The sequence below is a fragment of the Chrysemys picta genome, chromosome 12, assembly GCF_011386835.1.
Source record: "Chrysemys picta bellii isolate R12L10 chromosome 12, ASM1138683v2, whole genome shotgun sequence".
Lineage (NCBI taxonomy): Eukaryota > Metazoa > Chordata > Testudines > Emydidae > Chrysemys > Chrysemys picta.
The window spans coordinates 37173282-37194271 of NC_088802.1; the positions used below are offsets into that span (position 1 = coordinate 37173282).

The 20990-nt window shown below is 46.5% G+C and overlaps 1 protein-coding gene across 1 annotated transcript in view; it reads left to right on the forward strand.

The window, feature by feature from the left end:
- The window catches only part of HS3ST3A1 (heparan sulfate-glucosamine 3-sulfotransferase 3A1), an 87352-nt gene extending 66653 nt beyond the window's left edge, over nt 1–20699 (forward strand). The window contains exon 2 of the mRNA XM_065563360.1: nt 11732–20699. Within this exon, the coding sequence (XP_065419432.1) occupies nt 11732–12350 (619 nt within the window). The 3' untranslated portion in view covers nt 12351–20699. The remainder of the gene's footprint in view (nt 1–11731) is intronic.
- Nucleotides 20700–20990: the final 291 nt, after the last annotated feature.

A 20990-nucleotide genomic window follows, 5' to 3' on the forward strand; every position in this document is an offset into this window, starting at 1 on the left:
CTTATAAGCTCCATGTCATAACATCAATAAGATTCTCCAGGCCATACGGTCCTGGGACCGCGGCCCTTTAAATCCCTCGGCTCTTAATGACTTTGACTTCTAGAAAACCTAGCTTTGTGTAAACAATTTGTCATGGAGCTTCGGCGTCAGCTTCCGTTCCATTCCCATCATTTGTCTGGCAGATACTTAATGGCCTGCATGCCCTTTAGGGGCCATGGCTAGGTCAGCGGGAACAAAGCCAACGATAAGCATAAGCATCAGCGTTAGTGTGTGACACTGTGTTCTGCCGAGCCGTCGAGGTGCCGATAAGTTTTGCGTCCTCTGGCCTACGTTGTCCTTTGTTCACAGCACCCAAGGGCATCTGCGTGGAAATAGGATCCTCGCTACTTAGGAGCTCATCTCACCCTGCTGATTCCTCCTCCCTTGGCGCCCCAGGCCTCTGCACCTGATAGCATAATCAGCCCTTGCAGCAACCCACTGGGACGTTGCAAAGAGAGGATTAGAATGCGGAGGGCAGCTCTCTTTTCTGCAGCTGTGAATACAGCTGCCATCCACCATGTCCTGGAAGAGCTGTGACGTGCATCGAAGCTGGGTAGCTTTCTATCCCTTTCTAGTTCATTAGTGTTCTGGTAGTGAGGCTGGATGGCCAAGTGGTTAGGGCACTAGCCTGGGACTTGGGAGATCTGGGTTCGGGTCCTTCCTCTACCACAGACTTCCTATGTGACCATGGGCAGATCAGCCTCGATTCCCTGTCTGTAAAATGGGATTGTGGTGCTACCCTATCTCCTAGAGTGTTGAGGCTAATTACATTAAATACTGTAAAGCAGTCAGCTAGATGGTAATAGAGTAAGCATGTAAGTACCATGGATTATTGACGCATATGACCTAGGCCCTATTGTGCTAGGAAGAGTTCATACACCAGTGTACCTCCATAGTTCACCTCTAGGCCTGAGAGGGTAGCTTAGTTCTCAGAGCCCAGTTAATCTCTCTCACTTCCAGCAATGTCCAAAGGGTTTTCGGGAATTCCAGAGGATCATGGAAAACAAACGTCTTCCTGTCCACCAGGACCTCAACAATGACCCTCACCACCACGTGAAGTCGCATAAGCCCTTTTGGACCCATGCGTTTAACCTTCGTCAATGCAACTTCAACCCTGTTGGGGCTTGGAAAGCTGAATGGAGGTCACAAAAAAACACAAATAAACACCTCATGAAAGACCTGATGCAGAAGATCCCTGGCTTCAATCTCCCACAAAGCTCATGGGAAACCCTAAAGCGTATCCGCACAAACCATGGCAGATGAGGATACTTGCTGCACAAATGGAAATGTAAAGACTCTGCGGTGTGCGCCTGTGGTCACCCAGAACAGACCATGGATCATATAACGACTCAGTGCCAGATTCACAAATATGAAGAAGGCATCACAGCAATACACTCTGTTACTCCAAATTCAATTATTTGGCTTACCCATCTGGATGTAAAATTATAGTTGTTGCTCTACATTTACATCAGCCATATGAAGACGACTTCCAGCAATGGTGCCAGTTACGATGTTGGGTTTTTTTGTTTTTTGTTTTGTCTATTTGGAACTGTAACGAAACTGCCAATGTATGTCACAGTCACTTCACTGCATATAAATCATGGAAGGTGCTGACTTTCAGTTGCTACCAGCCAGGGCTAGACTCGAATAACCTATAGAAATGTAAGCTGTATATCCTGGCTGAAACCAGTTCTTTGAGCCATCCTTTACATTCTTAAATAAGTTGCAATTCCTCAGGTGGACAGTAGGCAGCATGTGACTGGGAGTTGTTCAGGGGATCTAAGGTGAGGAAGCACAGTGAGTGAGCAGTGTAGTAGAAATGATTCAAAGAACTGCATTCAGATAAAGGAGAGTTAGTTAGTCCTTTGGCGTCCAGTTCTATAAGAACATAAGAGTGGCCATACTGGGTCAGACCAAAGGTCCATCTAGCCCAGTATCCTGTCTTCCAACAGTGGCCAGTGCCAGGTGCCCCAGAGGGAATGAACAGAGCAGGTAATCATCAAGTGATCCATCCCCTGTCACTTGTTCCCAGCTTCTGGCAAACAGTGGCTAGGGACACCATCCCTGCCTATCCTGGCTAATAGCCATTGATGGACCTATCCTCCATGAATTTATCTAGTTCTTTTTTGAACCCTGTTATAGCCTTGGCCTTTAGCTAATCCTCTCGAAGGAACGCCACACACAGAGGCAGTTCACTGTGACAGGTGCTACAGTGACACAGAGATGATTCATAGATTATCACATGGTCAGTTGGGATCATTCCACTGTGCCCCAACAACACAGTGTGGCGCCATCATGTCATAGCACAGCCCGACAATGCAGCATTGTCATAAGTGACTGTTCCAGCATGGATCCAGCACAGACACCTGAACACTGAGCCTGGCCTAGGCCAGCTGGGACAAACAGGTGCCACTAGGCGTCCTAGGAAAAGCCTGGGCTTTATTCGCCAGACCCACACACCTGATGAGTGTGGGTCCCAGTAGGGGTCAGTGTCCATTGATTCCAGTGGCTGTGGTTAAAGCAGCTTTATTTGTCCCTGCTGCTTGCGTTTGAATTCACAGTGCTTAAGGTGCTGAGCCTGGAGTGGAGCCGCCATTGTCTCGCGGCCTGGTTTGCAACTGGATCCACTTCAGCTTTCCCAAGGCACTGGGGGTCTGGATAGATTTAGACTGGGACCATGGACCACTCACTGCATCCTATCCACCGATGCATTAAATCCTTCCCAAGCTGTAAAAGAGCCCAAGAAGGTCTTGAGGCAGGAAGTTGACTGCTGCAATTGAGAGAAAAGTGGCTGATTGTGGAAGGAAATTCTCCTTCATTTTCCCAGACAGGCAGCAGGTACTGGCACATCTGTCCAGGGCTGCTGCTGTTTGAAACGAGCCACCGCCCTTCAGGAGCTGGTCTCCAGAACAGCTCCGCTTCTTCTGGTTTTATTGCTAATCGCTCCCTGCTTTTCATGCTTAGAGTAAAAGGACACAAACAAACTGGAGGCGATAGCAGCTGTTTTCATCCCGCCTTCCAGCCCTGACAATGCGGAGACAGTTGCAGTGCCGGGATTTGATGGCAGAAGCTTACTGGGGAGGGGGGAAATTTACCTTCTGCTGTAAATGACTGTTTCTGAAACTGTGTAAAATGTACATCGGTACATATGCTCATGCTAAAATGAATACAGCAGAAAGGGCTGAAGACACACGCGTGTGAATTCTTGCCTACGGCCCCTTTGAAAAATACTGAGAGTCCCAGTTTCAAAAGTGCTCAGCACCCAACTGCTCCCATGTTAGCACCTAGATTTTCAGAAGTCGTCAGCACCCAGCAGCTCGCATTGTTCTCAATGGCAACACTTAGGTGCTGAGCAATTTTGACAATCTGGCTGAGTTTTCTAGCTTTGTTTTTGGCCACAAAAGTGATCTCACATGAGACTTAGACAAATAATAACGATATCAAGGAGGAGCTGTGCCATCGCAGACTGTGGTCTCATCAGATCGAGCTGGGGTTGAGCCCACTTACAGCTTGGATGGGAAGACCTAGAAGGTCTTAGGGACAGATTTTTAAAGGCATCTAAAGATGTAGGTAGACACCTAATGAGATTATCAAAAGCGCCTAGGCACCTGACTCCTATTGGACTCAATGGGAGTCAGGCATCTAGGCACTTTGGAAAAAGCTCACTAGGTGCCTGTCTACATCTTTAGGTGCCTTAAAGCCTTTAAAAATGTGGCCCTTAGTCCTTATGAAAATCAAGTCTTCATCTCAAGTTGGACATTCAAAATCAGTGGACTCTTTTGGGCTTTAGCCTCTCTTTGTCCACTTGCCCGAGGGGCTTGAAAGTACATGTTTGTAAATTGCTTTGAGATGCTTAGAGACAAGCAGCTGAAGAAATACAAAGCATTGGAATACAAAAACGCACATGCTGTACCTGTCCTAACAGCCCCAGTCTCTGAGCTCACCACATCCCTGGCTATTAACTGGTGAGTACCCTAAGGAGTCTGTCTTTGTAACAGCTGAGCTTGGCGCTACACCGTGGGGGAGCTCTGCGCCTTTCAAAAGCCTTGTACTGTAGTCGATGAGTTTGGGAAGAAGAATGATTGGATTCTGTGCTGCAAGCCTACAGGCACTTCAGTGATGCATGTAGGACAAGGGCAGCATGTCTTAGTATGAAAGAGGAGAGAGGATGTTACACTTCTTTAAGTTTTGCCATGCCCCAGGCTTTTTCTTGTCTTGCTCCTCTGAACTGTGCTCATTCCAGGTGTCCATTGTGTCATCAAGTGCCTGGCTGTGTAGTTGGTCTGGCTCGTCAGTGGAATGAATAAATGCCTTCACTTTGCAAATCCGGGCTGGGGAGGAGAGATGCAGTCAAACAAAGGCTTTGCCTCCATTGGTCAACAGCTGCACTGAAATCTCTTTTGTCTTTTTGGGTGACTTGCGCCCCCTCAAGTTGTGTTGGGATGGGGAAAGGGCGCTGCTTTGCATTGTTGATTGCCTACTGTCTGCAAGGTAAAGGAGGCCTGTCTTCATATGTTCATGCCATGCATCTGGGAGACAAGGACTGTACCTCTGCTCTGATGTCTTTGCTGCATCTCATTTCCACAACATTAGGGCATATAGTGACTGCTAGCTCTGTATTGACTGGACACTATAACAGGTGTAGCCAGTTAGCAGTCCCCAATCTGACAGCTGGACTCTCTCTAGGCCCGTGGTTCTTGCCTTTTCCATGCTGTGACCCCCTCCCCCCGCCCCCCGGTACAGCAGGAAAAATTTGGGGAGAGTGCTGTGACACACCTCCTCCGCCCGGCCCTGTTAGGCCGCAGTCTCCAGGTTGAGAACGCACGCCCTGCCTGAGCCAAATTCATCTTTGGGGTAAGTCTATCAAAGTCCATGGAGTTGCAGCAGGGATTGATTTACCACAGTGACTGTATCCACCTTCAATTACCCAAATGGAGACGTTCCTTGTCTATAGGCAGCATGCTCAGCCTTGGGCTTGGGGCACTCTCCTGGTCTCAGTAGTGAAAGCACAACAGAGGGGTTCCTTCAGCCACTGCGTTCCTGACGAGTTCCTAGGCTCAAGCTTGGAACAGGACCTGGCAGGCAGAGATGGGCGGAAGGAGCTGGTGAACTGCAAAAGGCTGAATATGAATAAGTACAAACATCCCAAAGGCTCCCTTTCAGGGAAATCTTCCTCTTCTCTTAAGCAATTAAATAGGACCCAGAGCCCCACTAAAATTAAAATAACAAAATCCATTTATTCTGGCAGAGACCGTTTGTGAGCACCTTTGCCAAAACATTTTTGTGGTGCTGGTCTTTTCAAGTGGTTCCTTTGCAATAAAATCCAGATGCCATCCATCCGCAGAGCCCTCCAGGCAACTGGTGATGTCCATGAAAGATGCCCTTTGTAATTAATTAATCTCCCCAACGCTGTGGTAGTGCATTCCCAGTGGTTCCCAGCGCGTTTCTTTTTGCTGACCCCAGCAGAAAAGGAGCATATTCATTTCTGAGCGCTGAAGAAAGCCTTTGTGCTGGAAGGAGCTCACAAAAAGGGTTAAGCTCCTAACTGGGAAGAGGCAGCTGGGATTGCAAGAGTTATCAAAACACAAATAGAAGTAAGCAAAGCTTTTAATTTGCCTTGCTGGGCCGCCATTTCCAGAGCCCCTTCCTTTGCTGATCACAGATAGTCCCGTTGATTTACTGACCAGCTCTGCTGTGTCCTGTCCCAGTGGAATCAACTGGCCTCAATGGAGCTATTGACTTTAGTGGAGTTATACTTGGGGTTTAAAATGTTGGTCGCCTGCTGCTCTCTCCCCCCTGCTGTCTGCCTCCCAGCCTCACCGTGGAGCTGGGCGTCCCTGAAGGGCCGGGCCTAGTTGGTAACGAGAGGCAGGTCAGGCTGTTGTGACAGGGAGCTAAGCTGCCTTCAGAAGTTCTCTCTCCCTCTAAGGGCGTAGCAAAGGGTGCTTGAGCCGTGTATGGGGGCTACCTCCTGCCCCTGCCATGTGAGCAGCACTCAGTGGTGTTTTGTCACGTGTATGCACACAGATAGATTTGTTATCCACACTTGTGTGAAGCTTATGAACGTAGGCGTAAATGTGTGCTCCCCTACAATCCCCTGGGAACACTGTAACAATCAGGCTAATTAAAGTATTAGCAAATGCTGGTGATTATCACAGCTGCTTTGGTGGGAACTCTCACTTTACTTTTGTTAGATCTGGGCCCTCTGCATCCTCACAGCTCCGGGTGAATCAGCATTTCCATGATCAACCCCCATCTCCTCCATCCCACTCACACCCTCTAGGAGTTTATAGTTTGCTTTGGTCATAAAACTTGTGTTTCAGGCTGAAAGCCTCTGCCACAAAGTCTCAGCACCCTCTGCAGCATTCAGTTGGGAATCTCATTTAAATCAGTTTTGTGGTTTAGGGGTGAGTGACAAACCCATGGAACTCGGCTCTCCATGCCTCAGAGCAAACCTACATGCTTCCTCCGGGCATCAGGCCACTGCCAGTTGATGAGGGTCAGGAAGGCGCTTTCCCCATGGGCTTGGTTATAACCCCCTACTGTAGGGTTTATTGCACTTTCCTCTGAAATGCTTCAAACAGGCCACTGTCAGAGGCAAGGTACTGGACTGGGTGGACCACTGCTTTGAGCCCCTCTGGCAATTCCTGTGGTGTAGAGTATCCAAGGCAAAGTCCTAGAAATGCCAAAGAGTCTGTAACCTGTCAGCCAGTCTTGTTCCTTTCTGGGTAGCTGGAGACAGGCAGCTTGCAGTATTGCCAACCCCAGCGCTCAAAAATCATGAACCAGGCCCCAGAAAATTATGAGATTGGCTTAAAAATCATGGGATTTTTTTGTAAAAGTAGTAAATGTTGGATTTTTTTTTCCTCCTGTTTTTTTACCCATTCAGGTAGCAGCCAGGTCAAGTCTTCAAGCTTCTCTCTATAATAGTGGGGAGCAAGAAACACCCTCTATTGTAATAAAAAGCAGAAAGAAAGCTGAGATCCTCACCTAATCCTTGGACTCTAGGCGCTTGAAATCAATGGGAGTTGGTTGCATAGCCTGCTTAAGTGCTTTTGCACATCCCACCAAGCACCTATCTGCATTGTTAGGTGCCTAAATACCTTTGACAATCTGGCCCTAAGTGCCCGAGTCACTTTTGAAAATGGGATTAAGGCTCCTAATTCAGGTGAATTTGAAAATGTTACCCATAGTTTCTCTGGGCCCCAAGTCCCCAGCTGTACAAAGGGGATAACAGTACTTCTTTGCCTTGCAGTGTCAGATACTCTGGTAATGTTACCATGTAAGTGCCTTGTAATAGTATAACCATCTTGGAGGAATGGTGGAATTCACTCTGTCTCACTGATTTCATGTCTCCATTGAAATGATGCTCAAAACTCCAGTCTCTTCTCTGCTGCCTACAAGCAGCTAAGTATGATCAAGATCTTACTAGCAGCAGCCAGTCATGCCGCTTTTTCAGTTGTCTGCACCTACTCTCACACTTTCTTGCTGCACGATAATGACTGTACGTCATGAGGCTGGAATGAACGGCTCGTGGACTGAAATTAAAGTGGGCTGTGTTTCTTTCGTGTGGCACAGTTCTAGGTCCTAAGCCCTTTGGGACAGGGGCTGTCTCTTTGCTCCGTGTTTGCACAGCGCATAGCACAAGGCGGTCTTGTTCCATGACTGGGGCTCCGAGGAGTTATGCAAATAATACATGCTAATAATACATTGTAACGGCTACATTGCAAGCTCCCGTTGTTCTCTGTTGCATTGTACATTTAGATTCCTGCCTGCAGATAAGGTTGCCACCTCTGAGATACAAAAAGTTGGAACAGCCGGGATGAAACTGAGCCCATAAAACTGGACAGCTGGCATCACATACTGAGGCCTGGTCTACACTGGGGTGGGGGAATCGATCTAAGATATGCAACTTCAGCTACGAGAATAGCATAGCTGAAGTCGACGTATCTTAGATCGACTTAGTGACTTACTTCACAGCCTCATGGCGCAGGATCGACAGCTGCCGCTCCCCCGTCGACTCCGCTTCTGCCTCTCACAGCGGTGGAGTTCCAGAGTCGACGGGGATCGATTTATCACGTCTAGATGAGACACGATGAATCGATCCCCAATAGATCGATCACTACCCGTCTACACAATCCGGCGGGTAGTGTAGATGTACCCTGAATATCTTACCAATTTCCCAGGACTGCTACCTCAAACAAAGGAGGATCCTGGGAAAACCTGGGCAGGTAGCAACTCTACCTGCAGACCCTAACTACAACATGAGCCCCTGAAGGGAGAGAGTGCCATTGGATGGCAGCATGCAGACTCTCCCAAGATCGCATGCATGTGCTCCAGCTACCGTAACACCTCTCATTCCCTTTAAAGGAGTTGAATGCTTCCAGACTTACAGTACAAAGCTTCCAAACTGGAGAGAGACAAGCGAGTACCTGCAAAATGGGCATTGTTGCAATTGGTGCTGCTGTGCGAGGAAAGCTATTCACAAAACCTGCCTTGTCCGGCCGGTGACAGCTAATCCTCAGCCTTGTCAAGGGCCCGCTCTTTGCACAAGCATCTGTGACACATGGCATGCAATAAAAAGCATTCCTCTAAAAACAATCAGTCGGTTCTATCTCATTTGTAGCCTAACAACTCAGCCTAGGTTTTTGTTGGGGCCTTTTTGATCGATGGCTTTAATTTTGCTGGTGTTTTTGCACAGGTTTCCAATCCAGATGTTGCCACTGCCAGACGGTAACAGCAATATGGGCCGGAGGCAGTTCATCATGGCACTCTGGTTCTAGTGCCAAGGGGAGGTCAAAGGCTAGGGGTCAGTTGCTGATTTGATTACAACCCCCGTTTTTCAGGGGCAAAGGGTGCAGTTTCTTTGAGAGCTCTTCTTTGCACTGAGGTGAAACCTGCTACCAGTGCAGCAGGCATCCTGCTTATTTTCAGGGTCCTCTGGGAAGAACAGGCTCATTTACAGCAGATAGCTGTTTGCAGTGAGAATCGACAAAAAGTAGACCTGAGGTGGCTTCTCACTTGGCCCAGTACAGGTTCATTTGAATGACTGGCGTTTTGCAGCCATTGGGCTCATTCAGAGGTGCCCTGGTAGGTGGCATGAGTCTAAGAGGATCGAACATGGTGCAGCTCATGCCCTGTGGCCTCTCAATATACTAGACTGAGTTTGTGATCAATATACTAGACTGGGACTCAGGCTTTTGATTCAATTCTCTGCTAGGCCACAGATGCTCGGTGTGACCCTGGGCGAGTCACTTATTCTTCCTATGCCACAGGCACCGATTTTCAGCTTTCCCCGAGGGTGTTCCACCCCAGCTCGGCCCCGAAGCCCCTTCCCCCATTCCGCCCCTTTCCCCAAGGCCCCACCCTGGCTCTGCCTCAACTTGCATGTGTCTGTCTTAACCAGATTCACGCAAAGAAGCTCATAGTTCCGGCTGGCACCGTGAGTTCATTCCTCTTTGACTAAGCAGTGCAGCGAATATAGGACCAGCTCTTGCAGTCTTTTCTCAGGCAAAACGCACAGTAGCATCAATGGAAGCTTGGCCTGCATAAGAAGCCCAGCATATGTAATTTGTTTTTAGACCTCGCAGAGTTTAGGCCCAGCAAGGTACGTTGCACCTAAAGGGTGGGTAACCTTAACTCTGAATTCCCTGGCCTTTTGTGCATTGCATTGAATTCTTAGAGGCAAAGGTCGCCTTTGCTTTTCCACACCACTTCACACCACAGGCAATGGGAGTTTCGTGAATGGACAGGAAGGAAATGTGGAGTGTAGAATTCCTTGGGGCGGAGGGGAAGGAGGAACGCATTGAGGGCAGGGGGCTAATACTGCACATTTTTAGGTTGAACCATTGTGCTGTCTCCTGGACAACCCCAAAAGATAGTCACTGACAGTCCTGGCCCTTTAAAATTCCTCATACCCTACAGGAAGGGAGTGTCTTTCTTACAGGAACTCAATGTTATTCAACAGAATTCAAGCCAGGAGGCAGGAAATCCCAATGTGGGCAAGGAGGAATTTAAAGGGACAGGACACTGGTAATTTATAGATTAAATTGATTCTTACTGTGCAGTTGCAAGCAAAGGTTTGATTTTTTTTCTGGAAGTTCCCTGTTATGTTTTCATACCATCTCCTCCTGACTCAGACCCAGCTCCGTCCTCTACTGTACATGCTGATACCCGTGTGAAAATCAGTTATTCTGAGATAGGCCCATCAAATGCGTTGCCACATCTCCCTAAGGGTATGTGTTCACTGCACGTGAACAGTGTGTTCTTCACTCGGGTTAGCTAACTCAGGTTAAAAGAAAAGGCAACTCAGGTTAGCAACTCAATTTCAACCCAGGCTCCCCTACAGACTTTAACTTGAGCTGCTAACCTGAGTTAAAAGCTGAGGTGCCGTGTCACACTGCTATGTTAATCTGAGTTAAGAACATCTTTTTTTGCAGTGAAGACATACTCTCTACATAACTAGAGAGTATGAAACTGCTCTGTACAGTAATTGCCTTGATAGGTGGTGTTTGTACAATGTTATAAGAAGTTATTGCAAGTGATCCTGGAGGCACTGGGACACTATAGTGTTCTCAGAGAAGCCAGAATCCCAGTAACTCCTGGATCTTGTTTCTTTAGAATTTAGTCCCATTGAACATAAATGGGCAGTATCATAACTGACATCCTTATTGATCCACTCTTCACGTCAGTGCTGTTGATCAGTTTTCAGTCTGCTTTCTGCACTGAGAGCATTCGTGTGGATTAGCTTAATCCAGTTCCAAAACAGATTAAGCTAAGAGTGTCCACATGGGGAGCTAGTACGGAATAGCTATTCCAGGCTATTTCCCCAGGTAGACAAGCCCCAAGAGCCTGATCTAGCTCTCACCAAAGTACATGGAGGTATTTCTGGTGACTCCAGTGGAAATGGATCATCAAGTGTTGCCACCTTTCCTGTTGCATTAACTTCATTAGTATGATGTTGCGTTCTTGTCTATTATGTTTTCATGTTGGCAGTCTCTCCACCCTAGCTCTCTGAGTAGCGTCATGCTTTCTATAGTATTGCCCTTCTCTGAGCCATTGGGACACTCCAATGTGTCTGGCTGGAGAGGGGCAATCCATGTGCCCACCGCATTTCTGTTACTGACGCAACTCAGAGGTACCATTCGAGGGTGGAACTGTTTGTTAATGGATATGTCCAATTAAGGAATAAGGAGGAACATGCAGGTGGAAGAACATGCAGCTACAGTCAGTAAGATCACAGCAACAAATCAAGTCACCCTAAGCAATAGAAAGGAAATGGGAAACTCCCTTAGTTGGGTTTCAGTCCTGTCCCATGACCCTTGGTGTGGAGCTCAGCTTTCCCTTCTGTTTCCCAAAGAGCCTCCAATAGGCCACGATTCAGCAAAGTTCTCAGGACGTGCTTCACCTGAAAAAACGCTCAGGCCCGGTGCAGTTAATGGGGCCACTCATGGGCTTGAAATTTGGCCTGGGCTTTAAGTACCTTGCTGAATCAGGGCATCATAGCTCTTCCCCTTCACCACCTGTGCAGGAGGAGATGGAGTTAACCCCTTGGTCACCAGGACATAGCGTCCTTGCATCCTGATGCTCACTCCCAGGTCATTGTCCTCTGGGCCATGTTGTGTCCTGGACTCACATGCCTCACTCCAATGATGTTCTGCATTAATGTGTTTTCTCTCTCTGTTCCGGTTAGGGAGCTGATGCCCAGAACCCTCGATGGGCAGATCACCATGGAGAAAACTCCCAGCTACTTTGTCACCAAGGAAGCACCTGCTCGAATCTCCGCCATGTCAAAGGGCACCAAGCTCATCGTGGTGGTGCGGGATCCCGTGACCCGAGCCATCTCCGATTACACACAGACTCTCTCAAAGAAGCCCGATATTCCCACCTTTGAGAGCCTGACCTTCAAAAACAGGACTACAGGCCTGATCGACACCTCGTGGAGCGCCATCCAGATCGGCATCTACGCCAAGCACCTGGAGAACTGGCTCCTCTACTTCCCCATTGGGCAGATCCTCTTCGTCAGCGGGGAGAGGCTGATCAGCGACCCCGCCGGGGAGCTGGGCAGGGTCCAGGACTTTCTGGGCCTTAAGAGGATCATCACAGACAAACACTTCTACTTCAACAAAACCAAGGGCTTCCCCTGCCTGAAGAAAGCTGAAGGCAGCAGCAAACCCCACTGCCTGGGGAAAACGAAAGGCAGGACCCACCCCAATATAGACAGAGAGGTGGTGCAGAGACTGCGAGAGTTCTACAGGCCTTTCAACATGAAGTTCTACCAGATGACTGGGCATGACTTCGGCTGGGACTGAGGCTGAAAAAAAGAATAATTTAAGAAAAGAAAAAATATAATATAATATATATATTTTTTTTACATATCAGTAGAGAGGAAATGTAAGAGGTGTGCTGAAAATGCTCTCCATTCCGTTCGTTCTTTTTGACAAGATGTCACTGCTTGGTTTGTTTTCTTTCCTCTATTAGCAGCGGGTTGGTGTCTGCTTCCACGGTCGAGGCAAGGTGGCTGTGGGCCAAAGCTTGGTGCTATTGAAGTCAAGAGGGCTCTGGCCCTTTATGTCAGTGGTTTCAGGATTTGACACTGTCTATATAAAAGTCCAGGAACAACATTTTCAGATTTGCCTAAGTGACTTAGGAACCTAAGATCCATTTTTCAAAAGCGACATAGGCACTTAGAAGAGCCTAACTCTCATTGAAAATCAATAGGATTTAGGCTTCTAAGGCCCAGATTTTAAAAGGTATTTAGGCGTTGCTGTGCTCAGCCTTGCAATGTCTAACTGATTTAGGCACCTAAATTTCATCATTAAGATTGAGGGTCCTAAATGCCTAAATCACTTTTGAAAATGGGATCTAGGCTCCTAAATCAGTTAGATATTGCAACAATGAGCACAGCAACACCTAAATACCTTTACAAATCTGGGCCTTGGTGACTAAGGGCTGGATTTTTAAATCTATTTAGGTGCCTGACTCCCAGGGGAGGTGCCCAAATGCCTTTAAAAATGTATCCATTAGTCACTTTTGAAAATAGGACTTAGGGTCCTAAATACCTAAATCACTTTTGAAGATTCCAGAGCTGGTCAGGACATACTTTTTCCTGTGAAAATTTTTTATCATTTTTTTTTCACTTTATCAATTTTTCTTTGAAATTTTGGGGGGGGGTTGGTCCAAAAAGTGGGGAAAAATTCTGCCACCAAAAACCAAGCATTTTTTCAGCAACTGGTGAAAAACGGGAGGGTTTTTTGTATACAAAATTGAACTAATTTGGGTTTTGGTTATAGAAAGCAGGGGAGGGAAGGAAATAGGTTTTGACAAAAACTGATCTTTTGACATGAAAATCTCAGTGTAGTCAAAAGGCCGTTTTCCAGCTCTCAAGCAGCTTCCCCCATCACTTGTACTCTCTCCAGGTCGCTATTTCCGAGCTCACCCACCTCTTTCAAGATTCCCATTCAGAAACTTCACCAAGCCAACATGCCTCCCATTGGATGTCATCTGTAGAGTTTGAGGCTGTGGCCTTCATGGGGTTTCACACTAAGAGGGGAGTCATTGTGGCCTGTAGGGGGATTCCATGTCCTGTATATTCTTGAATAGGGAATAACAGAGTAAGAGCCAGAGTTGCGGGAGAGGTGGTGTGTGAGGTATCCTGTTAAGCCATGTTCAGGAGTATGTTGGACAAGGCTCTCTTGGCTTCAGAAGAATCTCAGATGACAACATGTTGGAGCAAAGGTTCATTTGGGAAAAAAATAAAAAACTGAGTGAGGGAAGGGAATCCCTAGTTCACAAGAGTGTGGTGAGAACCTAATGGCTGCCCTGCTGAGAACAAAATGGCAGCGCTCTTCTGGGGAACATGGGGGAGAAATGAGGAAAAGAGCACATTGGGTTTGTAGGGTTTTTTCAATGTTAGCAAAATAATCCTTCCTATTACAATACTTGGAGATCTCGATTCTTTGCCCTGATTCTTGACAGCTGTTTTGTGGCTTCTATAAAGTGAGTTGGTGGTAACTATCCATTAATTACGCAGGTGCCCAGATCACACGATTTGGCCCTTTTGTCAGCAGTCTCATTAAATTATTATTTGTATTAGCGCCGGGAAACCCCAGTCACGGACCAGGACCCCATTGTGCTAGGCTCTGTGCATGATTATTACTGTTTATTAGGTGTATTACAGTAGTGCTTAGGGACTTAGTGGATCAGGACTCCATTGAACAGAACCAAAAGACAGTCCCTGCCATGAGGAGCTTACCATCTAAGACAAGCTGGAGACAGCCGGGGGAGCACTAGGTAACAATGAGACAATACTGGTCAGCGTGAAAAGCAGTGGTTCCAGCATACTGTCTACATAACCATTGTCAAGATTTTTTTTAGGCATCACAGCAGAGGAGAGAGTTCAAGAGGATAATGAGTTGATCATCAGAGAGGTCAAGATGACGTGTGTGAAATTAGCCTCTAGCTCTACAGATGGTCCCTCCAGTTCCTGCCTATCTGTTCCGAAGGTAAAGAAAACAGGTCAGGGTCCAGGGCTGTCACCAACATCACATTCGTGTAAAGAGAAAGAGGTTAGAGCTGGGCCTTCCACCCACTCCTGGCTCTCCTGAATCCACTTCAGAGCCCACTTTCCAGCTTTTCTCTTAACCAGCTTAAGAAATGATCCTGAACATTGCTGAGGCTGCAGGGCTCAGAGGACTTTCCCCCTCACCTCTGCAGAACCAAACCCGGGTGGATTCACAAACAGGACCCACTTCCCCAGCTAATTAAAATCACTTAGTTAATGTTGGCAGGACTTTCTGAAGGCCTTAGCCCCAAGACTTTCTCCCATCTGTTGCACCCATAAAGCCTTATCTGAGCTCAGGTTTCCTTACCCAGAGTCCAGTAACAGCTAGCCGGGAAGCTAACACTAGGGCGCTAGAAAACTGTTAAGTCATTCGCTCTGCAGTCCACCCTCCCACCCCCAGCACGAGAGATCACAGTGACCCCGCTACCTTCAGCCAGTGTGGTCATCCTCTATCTCAGTTCTTGTTTCAGAATGTTCCAGCTCCAGCTTTAAGCCCTTTTTTGGCAGCATCCCGTGGCACAAAACAACTGGGTAAACATTTTATAATCATCTTAACCAAACAAAGAACAAAAGTAGCGATCAGATCAGTCAAATGCAACCCAGAACAATGCAAAGCCACAGCGCTCGCTCGAGCGCACAGTGCTTCCCTTTGTGTCTTAATCCTCGCGGAGGTCTGTCTAAGGGCGGAGTCATGGGTGGCTACAGTGCTCGCCTGTTGTTAAGATCCTAGTCAGCTGTGGTCACAACAGCTAAAGGGGCTGCTACAAAAGCCAGACTTTCTCAGCTGAGTAAAACAGAACGTGCAGATGAATTTGGACAGTGCAAGAATTTTCATCACCACCTCGAACTTTCATCCAAAACTCAAACCAGAAGATTTCTTTTGGGGCAGCAGTAAAGCTGTTAACTTTTCCCCCTTGTTATATTGCCCGATCAACCTCCTCTGGACTTCCATTTTCTAGCCCCGGATGCCAAAATCAGAGCAGGTTGGCAAATGTTTTTTTAGCAAAAATCAATGACAATGTGTGTTTCCTTTCCCCTGAAATTTGACATTTTACTGGAATATTTCAATGAAATTTCAGAATGTGAAATGTTTTGACCAGCGCTATAGTTTCTGAGGGATCATGCTCAGCTAGTGGGGGTGATGGGAGAACCATCAAACTGGCCCTTCTTTACTTGTTTTGCTATCATCGCTTAACCTGAAAATGGAATCTACGGAAAGCAATTGATTTGTTTCATTCAGGCCACTGGTTTGGTTACAGCTGTCCTGCTGGCGTTGCTCGTTGAACAGCCCTCTCCATATATTCCCGCTTCCCATGTGAGCATGCCATTTTACACCTCCAGTTCCAAAACTCAGCTGTTGTTGAGCAATCATATCGCCTCCTTAGGTGTCACAGTGGTTTAAGCTTAACAGCAAGGCAGTGGCTCGTTCCTTGGAGGGCTGAGGGACCGATGCATTTTGAAGTTCACCAAAGGCTGAAGCTGTCTGAGCACCTTGATTCTGTTTGCCAGAGCTTCTTTCAGCTTGGGGGTGAAGAGCTGGCCCCAGTCAAGTGTTTAAAGCCTGATCCAAAAGCCACTGCAGTCAGTGGAAAGGTTCCTATTGATTTCAATGGGCCTCAGATCAGAACCCTACATGAAAACAATAAAAAGTCCCAATATGTTTCATCCAGACCATCAGTGGAAGTTTTCAAGATGTGGCTTTCTGGTTTTGGCTATACCACATCCATTCAGATGAATTGGAACCAAGCATCTGAAAACCCCACTCCCCATACCTAGCACTTTGAAAAGGTGCTCTTGAGGTCTGGTGACAATTCCCCTTGCTTTTAAGAGAAGGCTACAGTATTTATGGTCCTTATGCATTCCCAACACACACAGGACACATTGAAGGGAAATGAAAGCCCTCTCTGTGAATGTGGCCTATTAGATCGTGTTTCCAGACAGCTCTGACTCATGTAAGAAGCACACTCATATATTTATATGACATAATGCTTTCCCCTCCCCCAAAGCTGCATTACTCTGCAACAGGGAGTCTCTTGAACTCTGAACTTCCTGGCAGTGGAATAGACACTCATTTTAAAATATTTATAATGGCTGAACATTGTATTCAATATTGGTGATTCCTATGGCAAGAATCCCCTGGCCTGCAGATAACAAACCTCGATGTCATTTTGCAACTTGGCTTATACATGTAACCAGTGCCAGAGGTGATTTGTATGGGAGTGTAATTTACACTCCCATAGGCTAACTTAATCTTCCCGTATGGGATTTTCAGACACACCTAAGTGACACAGGAAGAAAAGTTGCCTTGAAAGCCAATAGGATTTGTGCTTCTAAATCACTGAGGTGGCTCTGAAATCTCATTTAAATTTTTCTCAGCCCCACTTGGCAACATCTGAGGGTATGTCTGCACTGCAACGGAGGTGTGCCTGCAGCACATGCAGCTATACACAAGCTAGCTTGATTCTGGCTAGCTCGGGTACCAACAGCAATGAAGCCGTGACCACACACGCTAGCAGCTGCCCAAGTAACTACCCAGGATTCTGGGCAGTTTTGTACAGCCCACATGCTGCTGCGGCTTCCCTGCCCTTGGCACTCACGCTAGCTACATTAAAGCGAGTTCAGGTCTCGCTACACGTGCTGCATTCAAGTTCTCTGATGGCAGTGTAGACATACCCGGAGAGAGTCTAACGGTCTGCACGGTGACAGGGTGGGGGTTCAGAAGGAGGTATAAAGTACACCAAAAGTCCTTCTAAACTTAGATCCACTGCTGAATTTAGCCCACGTGATTGTACCGTGTCACCTAGTAGTGGCCATTGGACCAGGCATTGTGACTTCTTAAGAGCTCCAGTGAAGCACCCTCGCACAGTGAAGAAATCAGTCATGACCTTCCATTTTCCCCAATCACTTCCCAGACTCAATGTCTTGGATCTCTTATAAGCCATCATCTCCATTTGAGAACATCGACTATCCCATCTTGAAGCATTTGTTAACAGAATCAATGACCAGTCTGTTTCATAAAGTGTTAATTGCCTTTAATCATTAGGTCTGCTGCTGTCAGATTGAGTATGACTAAGCATGTCGTGGGATGCCTTTGGAACAAATTGTCTTGCAAAGGTAGAGGTACAGGGATGTAGCATTAATCTCGGTGCAAGGTTCTCCCCCTAACCCTTGTGAAAGCTAATGGGCGTCAAAATCAAATGGCCTTATGGCACCAGTTGGTGGAACTAGACCACCTGCTTAGTTACTGAGCGACTGGCATCGTTTAAAAGGGACACAGTCACGGAGTTTAGGGCCAAAAATTAGGCTTTGTTACAAAACAAAAAAGTTTCATAAAACGAAGAGGTGGAATTTTTAAAAGCAAATAAGTGCCTTAGGCACAACAGGGAGTAAGTTTCATAGGCACAATGACACATAGGTGCCAACGCCCATTGTTTTTCAGTATAATAAAGGCCTGCTCTATACACAGGTTTTGTACCAGTATAAGTGTTGGTTAGGGGTGTGGGGTTTTTTAACAACTCTTTCCTGCCCATTGACTTTCAAAGCTCCTAAACCACTTAGGTGCTTTTGACAATCCCACTGACTGAATAAAAGTTGCCATTTTCTGAGTAGCCTAAGAAAAGTTAGGTCCGCAAATCCCGTCGAAATCTAATACGATTTAAACCTCAGATCCTAAAAGGTATTTAAGTGAATTCAATGAGAGTTAGCCTCTAAAATACCTTTAAGGATTTGGGAAAAAATTACCTAAGGCCCTTAGTCTGAATTGAAAATCCTAAACAAGGGTCTGGAATGAATTTAATTAGTCCCCTGTGTAGGGAAACCCCCAGCTCAACATTACTGAGCAAGTGTTGCAGAACTGGAAAGTGAAATTGACTTAAAGAGTTTGATTTTTCCCAATGGAGAAAAGTAGGGGGAGGAGGGGGAGAATTGATGATGAAAAGCAAATTAGATGTTTAAAAATCTTTCCATTTTAATAAGCTAAGGTGTTCTTGGGCCCAGATAAGGGTTGGGTTTGTGTTTTGTATCATATGCAACTTTTAGACTTTCACAGTGTCTCTTTAAAGCGCTGTATCAGTATGGAGGGTCATAGCCTTCTCGCAGGGCTTGGCTACACTTGCGAGTGACAGCACATTAAAGGCGCCCCGGGCGCACTAGCTCACTACCCATCCACACTGGCAAGGCACGTAGAGCACTCTGACTCCACAGCTACAGCGCTGCTGGTACTCCACCTCAGCGAGTGGAATAATGTTTGATGCGCCCCCGCTGGAGCGCCCCAGCGTCAGTGTGAACAAGGCGTTGCATTACTGCACTCTGATCAGCCTCTGGAAACGTCCCATAATCCCCTTAAGTGAAGTGGCCACTCTTCTTATTGTTTTGGATATGCCCTTTGAAAGCTCCGTTTGACAGCCGAGAGGAAGCAACCATTACTGTGGAATGCTGTGTGCGAGAGAGAGAGAGAGAGAGAGGGTGGGGGGGGGGGGGGTTGTGCTGTCTGAACTTACAAGACAGCATGCTGACATGCTCTCAGCCCTCCAAAAACTCTCTCTCTCCCCCCACATAGACACAACACACTCCCTGTCACACTCCACCCCACCAACCCCCATTTGAAAAGCATGTTGCAGCCACTTGCATGCTGGGATAGCTACCACAATGCACTGCTCTCTGTGGCTGTTGCAAGAGCTGCTAATGTGGCTACGCCAGTGCGCTGGCAGCTGTCAGTGTGGACAGACTGCAGCGCTTTCCCTACTGCACTCCACAAAGGCTGGTTTAACTCAAAGTGCTCTACAGCTGCAAGTGTAGCCATGCCCTCAGTTACACAGAGGCATCTCCCACTTAGCCTCCATCTGATCGCATTTACACCACTGTAAATCAGTCTCAGCTGACACTGCTTTATATCTGTACAGGGCTAGCACAGAGGGGTCCAGGCTCATGACAGGCTCCAAGGTGTTATTGTATTATGAATAATAATAACGAGGGGCTGGTGTAAAATGGGTGTGATGTTGGAATCAGGCCAGATGGGAATTGCACAGCATGAGTACACAATTGGACCCCTCCCCCCGCAGTGATTTTAAATAACTGACAGCCTTGTGATCAGACGCGCTGCACATGTGGCGCTCCCTTCAACTGACTTCAGTGCGACACACAGGTGCTCTCACTGTTCAAAATCAGGCCATGGCTTTTGGTGTAATGGTACAAAACCAACCAGTGCATTTTCCTTCTCTAGACGCTCTAATGATCAGATGCAAAGTCAACAGGCATCTTTCCATTGGCTTCAGTAGGTTTTGGATCAGACTCAGAAGCCCCAATTCAGCAAAGCATTTAGGCCCAGATTCTCAAAGGTATTTAGGCACCTAACTCCCATTGATTTCTAAGAGAATTAGGCACTGAAATACCTTTGAGAAGCTGGGCCTTAGGCACATGCTTAAATTTAAGCACATGCTTTGCTGACTCAGGGTAGACTACTGAACTGAGATCTAGCTGCCTGGATCTGAAAAGATCAGACTAACAGGACTTACTTTGCAGGGCAGCTTGTGACTTTTCCACTGATGAGTTAAAAGGATTTTTGTTGGTGTGATTTCCTGGGGGGGAAAAGCTGCTGTATCAACATTCTGTGCCATTAGGTATATAATAATCTCACAAGGAATTGTCTTATCCAAATATTTTAAACACTAGAAATGAACCTAAACCCCACTATGTCATGGGATTCCAAGGAATGAGGCTCCTGTATTTAATGCAACTGATATTCCAGGGGGGAGGGATATAACCTTAAGTGATATTTCAAGCAATGACATGCTTGGTATATAGAAATTTATATCCTGAATTTAATTTATTTATTTTAAATAACTGATATTCAGCCTCCTTTTTTGCACCCCACATAAGTTAGCATATATTAAGTTAGATCTCCAGGGAAGGGGACTTGTCCATATATTTTTAAACATAGAAAAGAAAAAAAAAACTCGTGTTTGTACATAATGTTTTCTGGTTTTCCTTTGCTTTGTGATCTTCTCATTTCCTCCCTTTGGTGCTGTTTCTGTATGGACCAGATTAATTTAATTTAAGACTGAGGAAGCACACATTTAATAAAGTTTACGGGTATTGAGAGGCTGTGTTGTCTTTTTGCTGATGGCTTAGCTGCAAAGGAGGGGGAAGGTATATGATACATACTAAAATGGAAAATTATTCATTTGTATGTGTTTTCTTCACTTTAAAATAATTCTCTTAGGTGCAATGATCACATGTTCGTGCAGATGTATAAAATGGTTTGAAACAAGGGGCGAATTCTTCTCTCACGCTGGCATAAATTTGTTGTACCTCCTGTTTACCAAATAGGCATTTCTGTGGCACTCATTATGTGTTCGCCAGATTTTTTTAAGGCATTTAGGCACTGAAA